Source organism: Hipposideros armiger, unplaced genomic scaffold (assembly GCF_001890085.2).
Source record: "Hipposideros armiger isolate ML-2016 unplaced genomic scaffold, ASM189008v1 scaffold_685, whole genome shotgun sequence".
Lineage (NCBI taxonomy): Eukaryota > Metazoa > Chordata > Mammalia > Chiroptera > Hipposideridae > Hipposideros > Hipposideros armiger.
Window position 1 is genome coordinate 106461 of NW_017732035.1, and position 18027 is coordinate 124487.

Sequence of the window (18027 nt, forward strand, 5' to 3'; positions counted from 1 at the left end):
CGACTTAGAGTTGTGACCAGCTCCAAGACCATGGGGGTGGTGGTGCAGGGATCCCACAGAAGCAGATGGTCTGGGGTTGTGCTAGACACCCCCCTTTTGAAGGCAGCTGTGACCTCTTTGGTCCATTTCAGAGTCGTCCACAAGTTTTGTCAGCTGGGGCTCGAACTATAAAATTGTCCCATACTATGTGAAATTAGTCTGTCCAGCAAGCAGCTTTGTGCTGGAACTCCACCCACCCACTGGGGGTCACCTCATGGGGCCTCTGCACCCTCTCAGGCAGTTCCATGACTTTTGTTCTCACTGATAAGCAGTAGAAAGAGAGCTTCAACCCTCTAGTCTCAATGTAGTCAGTGAATTGCCAAGTCCCAGATAAACATCAAACCTCAGCACCTCTCCCAGGAAATGCCTGGTCTCCTGGGGGCCTCAGGACAGGGGTGTGGTCAGCCCCTCCTTGGTGCCTGGTGGGTGGGAGGGCGCACAGAGCTCCCACTCAGCTATTCGGTCCAGAGAAGGACTCTGCCGGTCCCCTGCCCCCCACCCCCTACTTGGGACTCTGGAGGGTCAGCTGCCTTCCAGTACCCAGGATGGGGGCATGTACCCCTCTAGCCCCTGGTTTCTGCAGGTGAGGTGGGGGAGGGGACACTAACAGTCCTCTGCAGAGAAGCCCCCACCTTGGCAGGCCTGCAGCCAGTCCCTGAGCTTGCCCCTCCTTTGGTGTCATGGGTTTTGCCTACGTTTCTGATGCAGTCTGGCTGTTTTCCAATGGGCTCCTCTGCGCCTTTCAGACAGGGCCCAGCACCCCACACACGTGTGCAGGGAGGCCCACTGGAGCCAGTGTGCAGAGATGGGGGCTGTGTGTTCAGGGGTCCCAGGAGGGCAGAGACCCAGGGCCTCTGGCAGAACCTCCGCTGAGCGCCCGACAGGCGGCCTCAGGTTGCTGAGCCCAGCTGGAGCGGGCCCTGGTGAGGGGCTCCTAAAGCCCACTGTTTCCTCTCCCAGAGGCAAGATGGCTGCCCTCTCAGGCCTCAGTGCCCTCACCCGTCACGGGGCAGCGAAGGGCCTGCTTCCTTCTCACAGTGGTCCCTGCTCCTAGCCCTCAGCTCCCCTGGGCCCCCCCCACCTCGTCTGTCACGCACAGGCCACCACTGCAGGGTTCATGGGAAACAGCGTTTATTGAGGTGGGCCGGCATGGCCGAGTCATGCTGAGCCCGGCTCACTCCTCCTTCTCATCCCCGTGGGTGATGATGTAGCACAGGGACTTGTAGTCGATGTTCCCGGCCAGGTCCATGGGTGTCAGCGCAAACATCTGCTCCACCTGGGGGAGGCACTGTGAGAGCCCGGGGCCCTTCACTCTGTCTTGGGGCTGCGCTGTGGTCCTTAGCCTTTTCAGGCCCAAACCCTAAATTCTGAGTTAATGTTTTTCTGTTGTCTGACTCTGGGCAGACTTGGGGGATGGGGGCCCCAAAGGGGGCCATGAGTCAAAGGGCACAATGTGGCCACAGGAACGCTCGCTCTCTTCTCTGTGCCGACCTCCCCCTTGGGTACAAAACCTGGGCTCTCCTCGTTGGTTCTTGCACACACAGCTCTGCCAGCTGGGCACACTCTCCTCCCTTTTTGGCTCCACTGCCTCCTCCGGAGAGCTGGGCTCTACGCCTCCGAGAGCCCCCCAGGGCCCTGCGGGATGAGCGCCCCACGAAGGAGCCAGGACCCCTTACCTCAGCCAGTGAGAACTTGTCTGCCTGGGTCAGGAGAAGCTGCTTGAACCTGGGGGGTGGGAACAGTGGGGAGGGGAATGAAGGCCCCCAGGGTCCACACAGCCACCCCCAAGGGGCCTCCCCGCCTCGCCTGCTTCGGTACAGCGTCCTTGCACGGCCAGCTGACACTTACTCGTCTTTGTTCACCACACCCTTGCCACTGGGGTCAAACATCCGGAAAGCGCTCAGGATGGCTTCCTCGGGGTCTGTCCCTGGGAGGCCGAGGGAGCAGGTGAGCATGACCAGGACGCTGGGATTTGGGATTTGGGATTTGGGAGTGGAGGCTGAAGGCACGTTTTCCAACACCACGTTGGGACTTGGGGTGACTAGTGCCTGTGGGCCTGGAATGCAGGAGTGGGCCCCATATCTGAGTGGGCAAAGGCAGGCGGGGCCCAGGTGGGGTCCAGGCGGGGCCCAGGTTGGGTTCAAGCTCGCTGCCCGGCCAGGGGTGTCCAGACCTGCCCCAGGCTCACCGTTGAGCTTCTCTCCGAAGAGCGTGAGGAAGACGGTGAAGTTGATGGGGCCCTTCCCCTCCTGCAGCATGGCGTCCAGCTCCTCTTCTGGGACACTCACCTTCCCTGGGGGGAGCATGAGGTGGACACAGGGACTCAGAGGTGATCCCAGCAGGGTTCAGGCTTCCCGCCCCTCATTCGGAACCACAGGGGACAGAGTCAGAGGCCGCTGTGGGTGGGGCGGTGAAGCAGAAGGGAGGCGTGACAGCAGGGGAGGGCGGTGTGAAGGGTGGGAGAAGGGACAAGGCCTGTCGCCTCAGCAGGCCCTCTGCAGCCCAGCAGCTCGGGCAGGGTCCCTTGCGGGAACCGGGGCTGGTGGGAGGTGGTGGACTCACCGAGCTGGGAGTAGGTCTCCCGAAGGTCTGACTTGCAGATGATGCCATCACGGTTCTGGTCAATGCAGCTGAAGGCCTGTGAAGTGGGGGAACAGTCTCCAGGTGGGAGCAGCCCCCCTCCCCAGTGAAGGTGGGAGGTGGTAAGAGGGGCAAGGGTAGTGGCCAGGACCACCGACCTACAAAGGAGAGAGGGGTATGGGGGCGGGGGTGCTACTGGGTGTAGGGCACTCACTTCTTTGAACTCCTGGATCTGGGCTTGCTCGAACATGGAAAAGACGTTGGAAGAGCCTCGTTGGGCCTGCTTGGTGGCCGCGGCCTTGCCCCGGGTCCCCGCCTTCCTGCTGGCCTGCAACACTGTGGGTGGGCAGGGGTCCTCTCCAGGGCTCCCCGAAGATGCCCCCACGTGCACCCCAGAGCATTCCCAGGAAGGCTGTGTCAGGTCCTCTTCCTACCCTGGAGACTATCACCACAGGCCCCGCGGCTCAGAAGCCACTATGCTTCCCAACCCCAAAGGCGGCCCTCCAGTCACCCGACCTGGCACTCACCATCGTCTCTGGCAGCCTGGTTGCCGTGAGGGGCCCACAGCCCCCTTTATGTGTCAGCCTTATCACCTGGAGCACCAAATAAGGAAAGGACGAGAGGACAGACCCAAACTTGGCAGCCCCTGCCTGGGCTGGGGGAGGATAGGGCCCCAAGTGGATTCCATCCACATTCCTCATGACCTTTAGGCCTCTGACATATAATGTGTAACATCTGGTGTCCACCCAACTGGGCAGCATGGGGCACAAGGCCTCCCCAGAGCAGAGAGGAGAGCGGCCTCTCAGCCCTCACCACTCAAAGTGCTGAATGAGGGCCCCCCCTCACCTCCATCTGACTGTCCCTCCTGTAGGCCCCGCACAGAACCTGCCCAATTCAAGAGGACAGCTGGGGGAGGGCTGGCCTGGGGCTCCACTGGGCTTGGGAGGGCAGTGGGTGGCCCAGAGGGTGGTCTCTGGCCTGAGAACACCAGGAATTCCCAGAGCTTCGGGTGAAGACACTTGGCCCTGGCTTTTGGCCCCTGACCAAAGGGCAGCAGGCAGCCCTGAGCTGGCTGGGACCCCAAACAGAGCCTGCATATGAGGCTTTTGGAGCTGGAGCACTGCCTGGACCCCAAACATTTCCTTGGACTCCCCTGATTGTGGGTCCCAAGCCCCTGGTGAGGGGCTCAATGCTGAATGAGGGGACTGGGCGCCCTTCTGCTGTGCATCCAGCTCCTAGAGGGCACAGCATACAGAAGACATGGGAAGCCGGGGACTTTCAAAGCACAAGGAGTGGGCCCCTGGCTGTCCCCTTGCTGGGTGGGGTGACAATGCAGACAGCCCAGCTGAAGGAGCAGTGGTTCTCAGCCCAGAACAGCAGACCTGATGTCCCTTTTGTACAAGTCTTTTATGATACCTCTTCTATGCTTCAGAAATTAAATTCATAGGATAACCTACCCACACAGAGGATTTTTAAAAATCGCCACAATGCCCTAAACTGTAAGATAAGGGCAACTAGGAAGTAATTTGTATTACAATGAGACCCAGCGGGCAACAATGCAACCTGAGAACATTAGTGGGACAATGACAGAATCAGACGCTAGCTGGCTGGCAGAGCTGCTGGTGCATAATTTAGACTGGAGAGGACTAAAGATCAGGAGTAATTCCGTGGGAGACACAGGAGAACCAAGACATCTGAAGGGGAATAGCCTGCTCCAAAACACAACTTTGGGTTCAGTTCTGAATGAAACAAGTCATTTCTCACTGAAAAGTGAGTGCATGTTAAATTCAGACAAGTATGTGTTTGTATGTCACTGGCTTTCTGTGTAAGATGGCATTAGGCCCCAGGCTTGGCTAACTCGAAACAGGCTTTTGACCCAGGAGTACCCAGAAAGACCTCAGAAATCACCTGTCTTCTTGTATCCCAACACGCATGGAGGGACCCCTGCTGAGCCTGACCTGGAGCAGGGCCAGCCCCTGAGACTAGCCCCCCCCCTTCCTGGGCACTCCCTAGGGCTCCCAGGACCACAGAGCTGCTTCGATGTTAGATACTAGTGCATCCACGCCCCAAATCCCACCGGTGGGTGGAGGCTGGGTAAGTCCGGGACCCACCGACATCACCCAAATGCCACCCCATTCCTACAGCCTGGTCTGTCACTCTCCATACTCCTGACATAGCTGGCCAGGTGCTCGTAGGCCTGCAGAGTGTCTGTGCAATGTGGCCGCGTCTACATGCTGTCCCCTAGTCCTTATGCACAGAGGTCAAAGAATGGTGGACAAGACCAAGGTCTAAACTTTTAAAACTTTTAATTAAAAAAACCCACACAGTCCCAGGTTGGGTTTGAAGAGGTTGGTGTTGCACATGGAGGTCTGCTGAGGAGAGGCCTGGGTAGTCACTTGGGGTGTGCTCAGTTCTGCTGGGTCAGTGTGTGGCAGCCCCTCCTCTTCCTGGCTGTGGCTTTGGGCTCTCTTGTCTCTTGTGCCTCCTGTGAGGATCCGTCCCAGAACCCCAAACCACTCAGGGAAGGCAGCATGGAAGGGAAAAGGCCGCTGTCTTCAGACCTCTAGTACCGCAGCCTCCACACTAGGCCAGTCCCCTCCGATTTCACTCCCCCACTCCCAGGCCTGGGTGGTCAGCAGCCCTGCCCCTTGTGGAGCCCAGGCCTAGGTCTGGCCAGGTCCCTGGGGCTGCCTCTCCATGTGGGCTGAGTTCCCAGGGAAGCCAGGCCACAGCATGGTCCAGAGGGCACCCCCTCCCTGAGCGGAGTGGGAGTGGGCATGGCTGACCCAGGCTGAAAGCTCCAAGATGCAGCCATGCAGAGATGCAACAAAGTCCTGAGCGAGCGACTCCCTTCTAGGGGGTTGATTCTGGCAGAAAGGCTCTGGGGTCTCCGTTCCTGTTCATCTCAGCCCCCAACACAGTTAGGGCCCTAGGGCTGTCCCACCAGCTGACTCAGGAAGACCTGGCCTGCCCCGGGGGCACCCTCCTTCCCCGCTGCCCTTGCCCCATGTCCAGGTGGCAGCGGGAATGGGAGGCGGACCGGAATGAGTGCACCTGTGGGAAGCGCTGACCCCTGGAGCTCAGGTATCGCGATGGCCACAGCCTCCTCCTCGCCTCTAGGCCGCTGTCGTCACTGGCCCAGCATGCAGGCCTTCTTACAGGCCACGGCGGAGACCAGAGCCGCGCCCCGGCCGCTGCCCTCCTCCGACTGGATGAAGGTGATCTCGCAGCTGGGCGTCAGCCTGCGCACGCTGGCATGGAAGCGCTCCTTGAAGCTGGGGGTGGGGGCGAGCAGGGCTGCCATCCCGCGTCTCGGCTCCCCGCCGGCCTCCCCAGGCCCACCCTCCGGGAGCCCTTACCGAGCGCTGAGGGTAAGCCTAGGGGCCCCTCCCCGTGCGCCGGCGGAGGCGGGAAGAGGAGGTAAGAAGCCCTGGGACCTGGGACGAGTCCGCGTCCCCTCGAGGCCCGGGCGCTGCCCTCAGGCCTCAGCGGGGCTGGCCCCCGGCGGCGCCCCCGCTCACCTGGGGTGCAGCTTGTACACCGAGCCGTCCACGCCCACCGTGATGCGCATCACGTCCTCACTGCGGCTCTCCCGCATGCGGTTGATGACGCCCGCCAGCCCCGCGGCGCACATGTGCGCGGCGCGCGTGGACACGCTCTCGCAGGCGCGGCGCACGATGTCGCAGTCGGTGGCCGAGGGCCTCAGCCCCAGCGTGCTCAGGATGTTGTAGATCTGCTTGCGGTCGCCCGAGTCACTGCGGGGCAGGGGCAGGACGGTGGGCGTCGCTGGAGGGTCGCGCCTCGGCCAGCACCTGCCCACCTCACCCACGCAGAGCGCCCGGGGCTCGGGCCCTGGGCTGGGAGGAGCGGACCGGCCTCCGCCAGAGGCCGGCAGACCCCGGGCATGCCTCCTCCACGCCCAGGGCCTCCGCACTACCGCGGACGACACCGTCGCGCCTCCGGGCTTTTGCATGGATGAAGTGAGCCGATGTCCACCGCGGGGGCGGGGGAGCCACGGAGGGGACGCACCTCTGGGGACCAGAGACCAACCCTGTCCCCCGCGCCCCCGCGCACCTCTCCACCTGCGAGACGAAGCGTGTCTCGAAGGCGCCGCGCGTGCGCAGCTGCTCCGAGGCCTCCCCGTGGAAGAGCAGGTTCTCGTCCACCAGCTTCAGCAGCACGAGCCGCACCAGTTCGCCCATGTACTTGCCGCCGATGAGCTTCTCGTACCTGGACAAAAGGCGGCCGAGTCATCCCCGCAGGGACGTCCCCTGGCGCGGGCGGAGGCCAGGGCCTCATCGCCGCCCCCGTCTCGGCCACCCCTTGCCAACCCTGGGGCGTTACAGCGCCCGGCTGGACTCGGGGCCTCGGTCCAGTCCCTCTGAGACTTCCCTGTGATGGGTACTGCGCTGAGGCCACTTGGGTCCTCCCACAGCTATGTGATGGGGTGCTGTTCTCATTGCCCAGTCACAGTTGGGGAACTTAAGGCTCAGAGGGGCTGCTGACCAGTCTGGGGCACCTGGGCCCTGCACCCTGGAATGCCGGCCCTGGCACGCTGGTGCCTGCTGTGAGACTTCGCGTTTCATCTTGTAGCACGTTACTACCCACCCAGCAGAGGATTCTGAGAGCCAGAGACAAAGCTGATGTGACAGTAGCTGGGTGCAGCGGAGCTGGTAGGGGACAGCCACGATTCCCCCAGGAGCTCTGAAAGGGCTGGTTCTCAAGCTGTGTCCTGCGAACCCGCAGCATCCCACAAACTGCTATAACCATTGTGGGAACGTGGGCACGTCGGAACTTCGGGTTAAACCCAGATAACTGGCTAGGGGCAGCTTGGGGCCCTCCTGTGCCTATAGGAATGGGAGGTCCTGCCTTATCTATCTCAGACCCTCTCTGAGGACTGATGCCCACATCTGACTGTTCGCTGTTCAGAGGGGCGCAACACGTGCGTGAGCTGGAGGAGGAGACAGCCAGCGTACAAGGGACCATCAGCTTGCTTTTCCCCAGACCCGTTTAGAAACAAGCCCATTATCCGCATGGCCGGCCCCGTCTGCGCCAGCAGGATGTGCCAGGGGTCCTTACAGCTGCTGGCCAGGGTTCAGCGAGCTCTCGTCCACCATTCGGTCGTACTCCAGCAGAAACTCGTCCAGCTCACCGGCGTCCCCGAAGGCACCCCACTCCGTGTTGACGCACATGCGGCCCTCGTCCCCTTCCACCAGCTCCACGTTGTGCATCTCCTCCATGTAGCAGGCGTTACAGCCAGTGCCTGTTGGACACAGCATCAGGCCCACTGCGGACGACTTGCAGGAGCCCCTGCGGCCCTGAGGCCCCACTTCCTTCAGCCCTTCACCCTCAGCACTGTGGGAAGGCTCTGCCGAGTGCCCAGACCTGGTTTGCACCCACCTCCCCAAGAGGGGTTGGCAACACCTCCTACTCCCATTATCGAGTGGTTGGGGGGACTTAGGGAAACGACTACTTTGCCATCTAGAGATGGGTGTGGAAATGTTATGATTTTGTCTCTGCCCCACCCTAATTTTCTGGCACTTTTCTATGCATGTGTTTGAGCTTCTCTGTCCGGGGCCCTGTTTTTGAGGGGCAGCCTGACATAAGTAAGGCGTAGTATGTGCCCTGGGAGCAGCACATGCACGACTGCAAGTGGGACTGGCCAGGGAATGTGTGGGGTGCCGAACATGTACACATGTTCATAAATTATTAAGCGTTCCGAAACGCTGACAACAGGGCACCACCCTGAGTGTGACTGCTTGGCTGCACGCCCCTAAAGCCATCAGGGACAGCAGCTCAGAGCTGGCCAGTGGGGCTTCCTGGCAGGATCGGAGACCAGTGGTGCCAGGCATTCCAACTTTCTGTGGCAAGAAACAGAAATCCAGACTTTGATGTGAATTCTCCCAATTTTTAGATCTTGGTAATTATCATAAACATATTTTTTAAGCTCTGAGCTGAGTAACCAAGAGGGAATGAGGGGCAGGTGTCACCACAGGCTGCCCTCTGTCATCTCTGCTCCAGGAGGGGTGTCCCCGAGGGTCGGGGCATCTCAGGGAGCTACCCTAAGTCGGTGGCCCTGAGCTCTGGAGGAGAGAGTGAGGGGAGCACGCCAGGGCCCTGAAGTCCTGCGTGGGTGACGGACTATAAGACAGCTGGGCTTCTGAAAGGTGAGAATGAATGGGAGTAAACAAGCAGAGACAACGGGAGGTGTGGCTGCCGCTTGGTGCACACCACACAGTTGGAGACGGCTAAGAACACAGACAGACGACGCCCAGGGCTGGCTCTGAAGGGTCCATGGAGGCACATGACTGCCTGGGTAAGCAGACAACACACGCGCCTGTGCTCAGCGGACTGCCCTCCGATGTGATGGCTCCTGGGTGCGCATGGAAAGGCCCCTAGGGCCAGCGCACCTCCTTGCCAGGTAGTTGCCATCCCTGTGCTTGGTAGGGGCATCCAGGAAGAGGTAACGCTACTTTTGCTTATCCTCTTCCACTTGGACATACCTGTCCAGCTTGGTCAATTTAGCAGATGAGGTCTGCTAATTACATCTTGATGGGACAGAGGTGGGGAGCGTACAGCTGCTGTGCCATCTGATGCAGGGACTAGCAGGCGTGTAAACGCTTCCTTCCAGTAAAGAGCTTGTGCATACAGGGCACTCCGGCAGCTCCCCTGGACCGCCCGGGCCCCAGGACCTCTGGGGCAAGTGCCTGGTGCACAGGCCCGGCTCTGACGGCCTTCCAAGGCTCACATTGTGGCCTCACTCCTCGGGCAGAGACCCCACATGGCCTGCTCTGCACCAGGGGCCTTGCGTCCTTACCCACAATCATGCCAACCTCGCACCGGCGGTCTTCGTAGTAGCAGGAGATCATCGTGGCCACGGTGTCATTCACCATCGCCACCACATCCATCTCAAAGTCCTGCCAAGAGGCACAGAGGCTACGCTGATGGGGCCGGGAGTCTCATCAGCCTGCTCTGGGCTGGTCCAGCCCCGAGACACGAGCCAAGACCCCTCCGTGGGGGGACACCCAGAAGGCCCTCCCTGGCATCCTGGCCTGAGGGGGGCCAGCGCAGCCTGGGGCAGGCGCCACTCACCCCTCTGCGCTTGATGGCATCTCGTAGAAGCCCCACGATGTTGTTGCCTTCTGCTCCGGAGGCCTTGAAACCCTTGGTCCAGTTGAGAAGAATGCCCTGAGGGGACAGTGGGGGGCGGTGGGGGGGAGCTAACTGAACTCACAGCTCTGACAGGTATTGGACACAGGTCTGCCCCAGCCACCTTGAGGACGTTTGCCTGGTAGAGCCCAGAGATGACGTTCCAATGTCAGGATGCAGTCCAGAGGGGGCAGCCTCATGGGATGTCTCCTGCAGCGCACCTACTGCAGGTGACAGCACCCAGTGGCACTCGGTGCACTGTGGGGACAGGGCTGGAAAAGCCAGCATGATGTGCTGCTGCTGTGCTGAGTCCTGAGCTGCTTCCTCTGATCCAGAGGTCTCATGTCACACATGTATGTGTAACTGATGCGTGCATGTATGTACGACTAAGATGTGTACATAACTGACTTGTGTGTCTATGTATAGCTGCCGTGCATGTGCGTGTAGCTGTGCCCGGCTGGCTTGCCAGCTGGAAGGCAGAGTGCCGCCTCAGCCCCCACCATGGTGGCATAGCACAGCGATGACTGGCAAGCGTGCGGGAGCCATAGTGCCACTGCTTCCCATTGCGGGCAAGTTGCCGACTGTGGTGTCCTAACCTGTAACGGGGAATAATAGTGCAACCCCCCAGGGTTATGGGGGGCCCCAGGCAAGTAGTAAGAGCCAGCTGACATTATTCCCACAGGCTCACAGAAGGCAAGTGACAGCCACAGTTTCAATCCAAGGCTCTTTCCCAAGTGGGGCGGCTGGGGCTTCTCTGGGGTGCACGCCTACCCGTCTGCCCACCCCTGCCCAGCCCCACCTTATCGATGTCTTCGTGCCTCACGGGGAAGGAGAAGGTGAAGCCCAAGGGCAGCTTCTTGTGCTTCATGTGATGCTTGTCCAGGAAGTCGGAGATGCACTCGGACACATAGTCGAAGAGCTGGAAGGGCCATGGGCCACAGCGGTGAGCCGGCGGCCACCCCCACCCCCAGGGCCTGCACTCAGCTCCCGCTCCTGACTCTGCTGCGTGTCCTGCTGATGACAGCCCCAGACAGGGTAGCACCAGGACTGGCTTGGTCCCCATCCCAGTGGTGCTCTGTCACAGTGATGTCTGGCCTCAGGCTTTGGACAGACACACCTCCCTGGCCATAACTGTGACTCCTGTCTCCAGTACCCACTGTCCTCTGCTGCCTCCCAGGGTCTTGGCCACCCACCCCTGCCTCCACTGAGGACCAGCCCTACTGAGACTCACGTGGGCCTGTCACAGAAGTGGGCATTGCTGAGTGCCCTGTGGATTGACTGGTGAGGCACCACACCATCCCTGCTGCCTTGAAGCCCTGCCTGTCTGGGTACTGGCCTCAGCATGTCCCTCCAGGGTCCACTCTAGCTCTGTACCCGCTCCTGAGTCCTCCCTGGAGTCAGGGTGGCCTTGCTGCCAGACAGACATTATAACTGCAGTCACCCAGGCCTCTCAGCTGCCTCCCTGGGCCCTCTGAGGCTGCGTGACCCTCCTGCCCACAGCTCCCCCAACTCCTGTGGACAGGTGGGCCCCGCCGCCCTGGACTGGCTGAGCTCTGAGACCCTGGGTGGCTTTGAGCTGCTCACCATCTCAGCGGTGCCTGTCATGGCATCTTCAGGGATGGAATACATCTGGTGCTTGGTTTTCACGTTCCACTGCCCAGCCTCGCCCTCGCCCACCTTCACCAGCATCACCCTGAAGTTGGTGCCGCCCAGGTCCAGGGAGAGGAAGTCCCCGACTTCTGCAGCCACAGGGAGAAGTGTGTCAGCCTCCGGGGCACCGCCCACAGGGAGTGGAGGAGGGGAAGGCATGGGGGACGGGAGCTGGACAAGGGGCTTCGATGCCAGACGCCGCCCGCGGAAGGGGCCATAGGTGAACCGACTGCCACGGACTGGAGTCACCCCAAGCTCAGGGCCCAACTGGAAACTAGTGAAATGGCCCAGACTCAGGACTGGGTGTGGGGCGAGGGCGGGGGCAGGGCGTGTGGGGAGGGACCACGGAGCCACGTTCTCATTGTGAGATGGGAACAGCCACATTTCTGAGGCCAGGGGGAACCTGCAGGGGCCAGGGCTGGGCAACTGGGAGAGAACCAACCCATCCGCCCGCTTCCCGGACCCGAGCGGAGCTGGTGGGGACAGCGCCCCCTGGAGGAGCTGCCCGGCGCGGCACCTGAGCCTTCGGGGGTGGAGCGCACGTAGGTGGGCAGCATCTTCACACTGGCCTCCTCGTGCGTCTCCAGCCTCAGGCCCCGGTCCATCTCCGTCTGCATCCGCCGCATCACCTTCTTCAAGTCCTCGTCCTGCAGCCGGAACTCCGCCAGGATCTGCTCCGCCTGCGCGGGGGGGGGGGGGGGGGGGAGCAGCGTCACCGGGCGAGCGGCACTGACACCGAGCCAGTCCTTTGCCCGGTGACCCTGGCGACACATTGTGTCAAACCACCAGCTGAAACCAGCTGAGAAATTCGAGCAGCAGGGTTCCCAGAGCGGCCCCACACCAGTGCGCCCGGGCCGGGGAAGGGCGAGGGGCCCAGGGCTGACGTGGGCTCCCGGTGAGGAGGTGGTGAGGAGAAGGCGCTAGCCAGGGGACTGCACGGCCTGTCTGCAGGGCGAAGGCAGCCGGCATCCCTGTGGACGGCGAGATCCGGCCATTCCACCTCCAGGATCGCTGCCAAGTGCTCGGGGACAGTCAAGGCGGCGCCCGTCAGAGGCGACGGCTGGGTCGCAGCCGCGGTCAGTAGTGTGCAAGGCTCTGAGGCCGCGGGGGGTCCTTGTCCTGCCGGGACCTGTGCACACCAACGCCATCTTTCCTGGGAGTCCGGTTGGCCTGGGTGTGGCCTCCCCTGGAACCTTCTGGTGGAACGGCTGCTCGCCCCTCGAGAGCACAGCTCCTGTTCCAGGTTGTCCCCGCAGTGAGCGGGACCTTGCAGTGACTCTGCGAGTGGCTCCCCGTTCCCCTTGCACAGTAGTGCAAGTTCCTGCAGAGAAGGCCACTTTGGTTCACTGCATATTTGGACCAAAAAGGAAGGCAAAGCTACTCTGATAAAAATGGTGGGTCTACTTGTCACAAATACTACACCCTGGCTTCAGTCTTCCATGTGGGCTCAGGGCGGACACCTCTGAATCCAGCCAGGGGGAACACAGCCACTTTGCTGGGGAGGGGTTAGCACATTAAAGGAAGGCAGCCCCTCTCCAGGCCCGGGGAACGCCAGTGATTGGACTAAGCCAGGCACAGCTGTCCTTCCCCCTTTCGAAGGTGATTTGGTTTAGAGTTGGAAATGTGGCCCAGTTCTGGCCAATGACAGGTGAAGGGAAGCCCCCTTTTAGCAGGAGAGGGCCTTCTGGGAAGGTCAGTGCCCCTTTAAGTTTGTTCACAGCTGTGTGCAGGTGTGATGGCCGGCACTGCAGCAGCTGTCCTCAAGCATGAGGAGTCAAAGCTGAAGGGAAGCGCTGTCAGCCAACTATGGAAGGCAGAGAAGGGGCACGAGGAGCCCAGCCCTGATGACATCACCGAGGGCTGAGCCAGCCCTGGGCCACTGACCCCCATGTGCTGGCTATGGGCACACACACTAATTACGGAAGCCACAGTTAGGGTTTTCGGTGTCCTGCAGCCCAAAGCATTCCTAATGGATACAGATCCTAACTTAGGAAACTCATCTCTTTTGGAGGCCACACCACTTAAAAGATAAATCCAGGAGGGGCCGGCCGAGTGGCGCGATGGTTAAGAGCTGGCTTGGGACGCCAGAGGGCCCCAGTTCGGATCCCACATATGAGGGCCAGTGACACTGCCCTCCACAGCTAAGATGCTGAACTACAGCTCAACCTGGAGCTGGGCTGCTGGGAGTCACCGGCGACGGCGTAGGCTGCAGCCCCTGTGGCAGTGGGTTGCCATGGACTACCGTGTGTATAGCCAGCAGCCAGTGTGAGTGGCCAGCAGCCGCAGTGAACAGCCGTCCAGAAGCCGGCGACTGATCTGCCTGGCCCGGGAAGAGGGCAATGATGGTGCCAACTTGGGCCAGTGAAGCAACGTCCTCCACAACTAGACTGAAGAACAAAACGACAGCAACTTGTCTGTTCCCCTTCCCCCAATTCCCCAGTGCTGTTTCCATCCCCCCAATTCCCCAATAAAAATCTTTAAATTAAAAAATATATATATATAAACCCAGGGAAGGTCACAAAGGGGTGGGGCTGGCATTCTATGACAAAAGGCACAGAAGCAAACAGAAGTGTGTGCTGAGCAGGCGCCGTGTGCAGCTCTGGACAGCCAGCTGTCCACAGGCCCACGCACAGCATGCTGCGTCCTCTGTCCTTGTCACACACTTTCACACGGACGACATGCCAGGCACTGAGCTGAGTGCTCTACCGAGCTGCATGCGTCACACCCCTGCACGTGAGCACGCCTGCCTGTCTTCTCACGGAGGACAGGCTCTGGAAGTCATACCCTAAGCCACATGCATGAGGGCTGTTGTCAGAGGTCCCTGAGTGGCATGTCCCCGAGACAGAAACATTCACAGAGACTGATGACACCACCCATGGACTCTAAACAAACACGAGGCAGGTTCTGCAGAGGCCCAGCCCACAGGCCCTGCTGTCGTGGAAGCCCATCTGTGGCCATGTGCTTGGACTCATCATGGACCCTGGGCCAAAGGCTTCACGCTATGTGGCAAGGCCACCGACTGTAGGTGAAGGCCTGAAAGTCCCCTCTGTGGGACCTAGAGACCACATGCAGTCCAGCCACCTGGTCAGAGGGCAACCTGGAGTGCTGTCGACATTTAATTTTAATCTAGCAGTTTCTCTCCTAAGAATCTGTTCAGCAGAGTTGCATAAGCACATGAGTTGGCACAGTGCAGACTCAGGGATACCCCATGGCCACTAGCCGGCCTTGACGCTGATGCCAGGACACTGTGGGACACAGCCTCTAGGTCATCACAGGACAGAGCCTCCTGAGGATGTCTGAGCATGAGGGCAGTGGCAGAGGGGACCTTCACTAGGATGTGGTTCCACTCGCTGGGTGAACAAGGTTGTAGCTGCCTGTGGGTCTGACTGGTCCTGTACGAGAGTCTCAGCACTTAAGTTTGCTGCTGACACTTACACAGAGACACTAGTACAGAAAAATCTGGGTTTCTGACGGGATTTCTGTAACAATAGGTCTGCATTCTTGCTGGGGCTGTGGGAGGCTGCCCGCTTTGGGCAGGGTGTGTGGGGTGGGGGATCCTGTCCCTGGGCAGTGAGGGTCCTTCGGGGGAGACCCTGTCATGTGCCCTCAAGCCAGGCACTCAAGGTCCCCCCACTGTCCACGCCACAGGACGGTGGGATGCCCTCCACTTCTCTGCACTCACACACATGTGCAAGTCCCTGTTCCCAGGAGGCACGGGTTGGGGAAGTGTGCTGGAAGGTTCCCTGGCTGCAGGCATCCACAGGCTGACCGGACCTCTCGCCCTGGGGAGTGTCCTCCCTGGGCTCAAGCCCCTTCTTCAGGGGCCTCTGGGCTGCAGATGCCACCTTTGTCAGCATGAAACATGGAAAGGAGGGTGCTCCCACCTACTGGGTCCCCTCAAGCCTCCAGGCTTAAAGGACTTGCCTGAGCACCCCAAGAGGCCTCCTGGGACCTCAAATAAGGCCTTGGGAGAACAAAGCACAGATAGAGCCAGTTCCCATGTCCCTGTCTGGTGCTGTAGCCCCGCCTGCCCACCAGGAGGTCATAGGGCACATCCTCAGAGCTCATGCTGCAGGCAAGCATGGGGTGGGGGGGGGGTGTCTCCTGCCTGAGTAACCCCCCAGCCTCCAGGCAACGCCACACCTACCGCCACCTGACAGGCTGCTGGTGGCCTGGCCTTGGCGGGCGGGAGAGCCGGCCTGCCCAGTGACTGTGGTTCTCAGGGGCTCCCCTACCCTGGCTCTCCCAGGATGCTTACCGCAGGCCTGGGGTTGGTGGAGAGAGGATCCTTTTCACACAGGCCTAGGGTCACCCTGTGTGTACATAGCCACCCAAGGGCCCAGGAGCACAGGAGCCAGGCTGCAACTGGACACGTGGCAGGCCCATGACATACTGTGTACGGAGCGTGGTGTGTACCTTCCAAGAGGCCCCGTGAGCCCCACCTCTGTATTTGGCCCCGCCTGGTTCCCGCCCCTGCTGAAATGATGGAGTGTGACTTTTGAGGCTTCTGCCTCATTCTTTCTTGGGTTCTTTACTCTGGGGGAAGCCGCTGCCATGCTGTGAGGACACTCTGATCCAGCAAGAAGCACGGAGGCCTCCTGCCAATGGGCATCTCCAACCAGCACCAGTAGTGCTGAGGCCCAGGGGAGCTAGGCCTGAGCCCAGCTGTGCCTCTCCTGTTCCCTGACCCACAGAAACTGTGAGATAATGAAGGTTGGTTATCTCAAGCCACTAACTGCTGAGGTAATTTTTTACACAGCAATAGATGACCAGCACAGACAGAAAACCAGTTGTAAAATATAAGATGATGCAGTTTTGTCTTATATATAATATGCATAAGGGAGGAAATATAGCTAAACAGTAACAGGAATTGCTCCGATGCTGGGAATATGAGTGATTTCATTTTCCTTTTTGCTTATCTGTATTTTCTACACTTTTCTGCCATGAATGTGTATCGATGGAGTTGTATTTAAAAATCAAGTTTAAAAAAAAATTTGGGTCTTATCTGCTACTTATGTGCAGAGGCTCCGAGGCCCAGACTCTGAAAGGTGGAGGTTCAAAGTTAAATGGGTCAAATCGCCAGACTCCATATTCTAGAGGGAAAGAAATTGGGTCTGGGGCCAGGGACGCCAGAGGGCCAGTCTCCCCCCACCACTGGCCTGCTAGCCGTCGGCACCAGCTGGACACCGGTGTGGGCGCTCCCTGCACAGGGGCAAGGGCTCCTGGAGACCAGCACGGGGTTGCAAGGTTTGCTTACAGCACAAGGGACGGGAGATGGCTGCACCCTTGTGCAGGTGCCAGCCAGGGCCTGGTGGTGGGAGGGTGTCACACAGTGTGACCCGTAAGTCAGGGACAGAGGCACAGGGGAGATGAGGCGGGAAACAGCAGAGCACACGGGGCTCACGGTAACCACAGCCTCCTTTCCATGAGCTGTATCCGTGGGACGTGAGCAGAAGCATGTACACGTTTCCAGGCCGGGCCTTTAAGAAGAGAGCTGCTCTTCTGCTTGTCCTTGTCTTCCTGTGGGCTGTGCACAGGTGACGGCGAGGCTGTGTGTGGCAGCGGAGCGTGAACTAAGATGCCTGGGTTCCTGGGTCACTGTGTGGAGAAGCTCCGGGCTGCTCACACCTGACTGTTTCATGAGCAACTCGCACAGTTCCACTAGGTAGACCCATGTCCTGTTTTGGTGTATTGGTTACAGAAATTAAGTGTGTCCTAATTAATACTCAGAATGTTGGCATCAGTGACCAAACACAGAGGTTAAAGGGGGTTTGGGTCACTGTTTGATTTCATGTTTGAGAACCTGGTTTGTGCTCCGTCTGAGAGTATGAGAGTGACTAGATTTTAGTTCTCAAGGAGCTTACAGTCCTGCAGAAGAGACAAGCAAAGAGCTACACAGATGGATCCCGGACAAGCTAGACTCCTCGGGGAACATGGAAGAGGTGGATGGGCTTCTGGAGGCCGAGGCCAGGGTTTCTTTAGACTCCTTCCTGCAGCCCTTGGGGCGTGAGGGGAGGCCAGGTAGAGAGGGACATTCCAGATAGAGGGGCCAGCAGGTCAACGTCAGAAGCGTTTGGAGAAACGCAGGTATTTGGAGTGGCTCGAACTTGACTCGCGCAGAAGGCACACCTAGCAAATGGGGCGGTTGTAAGTGTCACTTGGGCTGAATGGGGAGTCTGAGTTGGATTACAGACCCTTTATAGATGAATAACCATGAGTGCACCAAACAAGAAGTATGGCTCACAGCCAGAGCAGTCGTCGCAGGGACATTTAGCCTTTAAATGCACGTATGACAAGATGAATAGACAATTATTGAGCAGAGCATCCTCTGAAGATGCTAAGAAACCCCAACACACAAAAGATAAAGGAAACCTAAGGAAAATTAGAATAAAGGAATAATAATGATAAAAGCAGAAAAGAATTATAAAGAAAACACACAAAACAACAGTAAATGTGATTAACAAACCCCAAACCCAGTTCTTTAAAAAGACCAATAAGGGCTGGCCGAGTGGCGTGATGGTTAAGAGCTGGCTTGGGACGCCAGAGGGCCCCGGTTCGGATCCCACATATGAGGGCCAGTGACACTGCCCTCCACAGCTAAGATGCTGA

At 59.5% G+C, this 18027-nt stretch overlaps 2 protein-coding genes across 4 annotated transcripts in view; both read right to left on the bottom strand.

Annotated features, from left to right (window-relative positions):
* Nucleotides 1–1153: 1153 nt before the first annotated feature.
* MYL7 (myosin light chain 7) lies at nt 1154–3335 on the bottom strand. Its single transcript, XM_019626559.1, has 7 exons — nt 3147–3335; nt 2834–2947; nt 2602–2677; nt 2228–2332; nt 1888–1966; nt 1716–1764; nt 1154–1315 (listed from the first exon to the last, which is right to left on the bottom strand). The coding sequence occupies exons 1-7, from the start codon at nt 3318–3320 to the stop codon at nt 1214–1216; spliced, it is 699 nt and encodes a 232-aa protein (XP_019482104.1). The 5' UTR covers nt 3321–3335; the 3' UTR covers nt 1154–1213.
* Nucleotides 3336–4953: 1618 nt separating this feature from the next.
* The window catches only part of GCK (glucokinase), a 17344-nt gene continuing 4270 nt past the window's right edge, over nt 4954–18027 (bottom strand). The window contains exons 2-10 of one of the 3 annotated variants that reach the window (XM_019626558.1): nt 11936–12098; nt 11353–11507; nt 10568–10687; nt 9712–9807; nt 9437–9536; nt 7699–7882; nt 6694–6849; nt 6141–6374; nt 4954–5894 (exon numbers count right to left, since the gene is read on the bottom strand). In XM_019626558.1, the coding sequence (XP_019482103.1) occupies nt 5750–5894; nt 6141–6374; nt 6694–6849; nt 7699–7882; nt 9437–9536; nt 9712–9807; nt 10568–10687; nt 11353–11507; nt 11936–12098 (1353 nt within the window). In that variant the 3' untranslated portion in view covers nt 4954–5749. Of the gene's footprint in view, nt 5895–6140; nt 6375–6693; nt 6850–7698; nt 7883–9436; nt 9537–9711; nt 9808–10567; nt 10688–11352; nt 11508–11860; nt 12099–18027 lie in introns of all 3 variants that reach the window. The other 2 variants (XM_019626557.1, XM_019626556.1) reach the window with 2 other exon arrangements.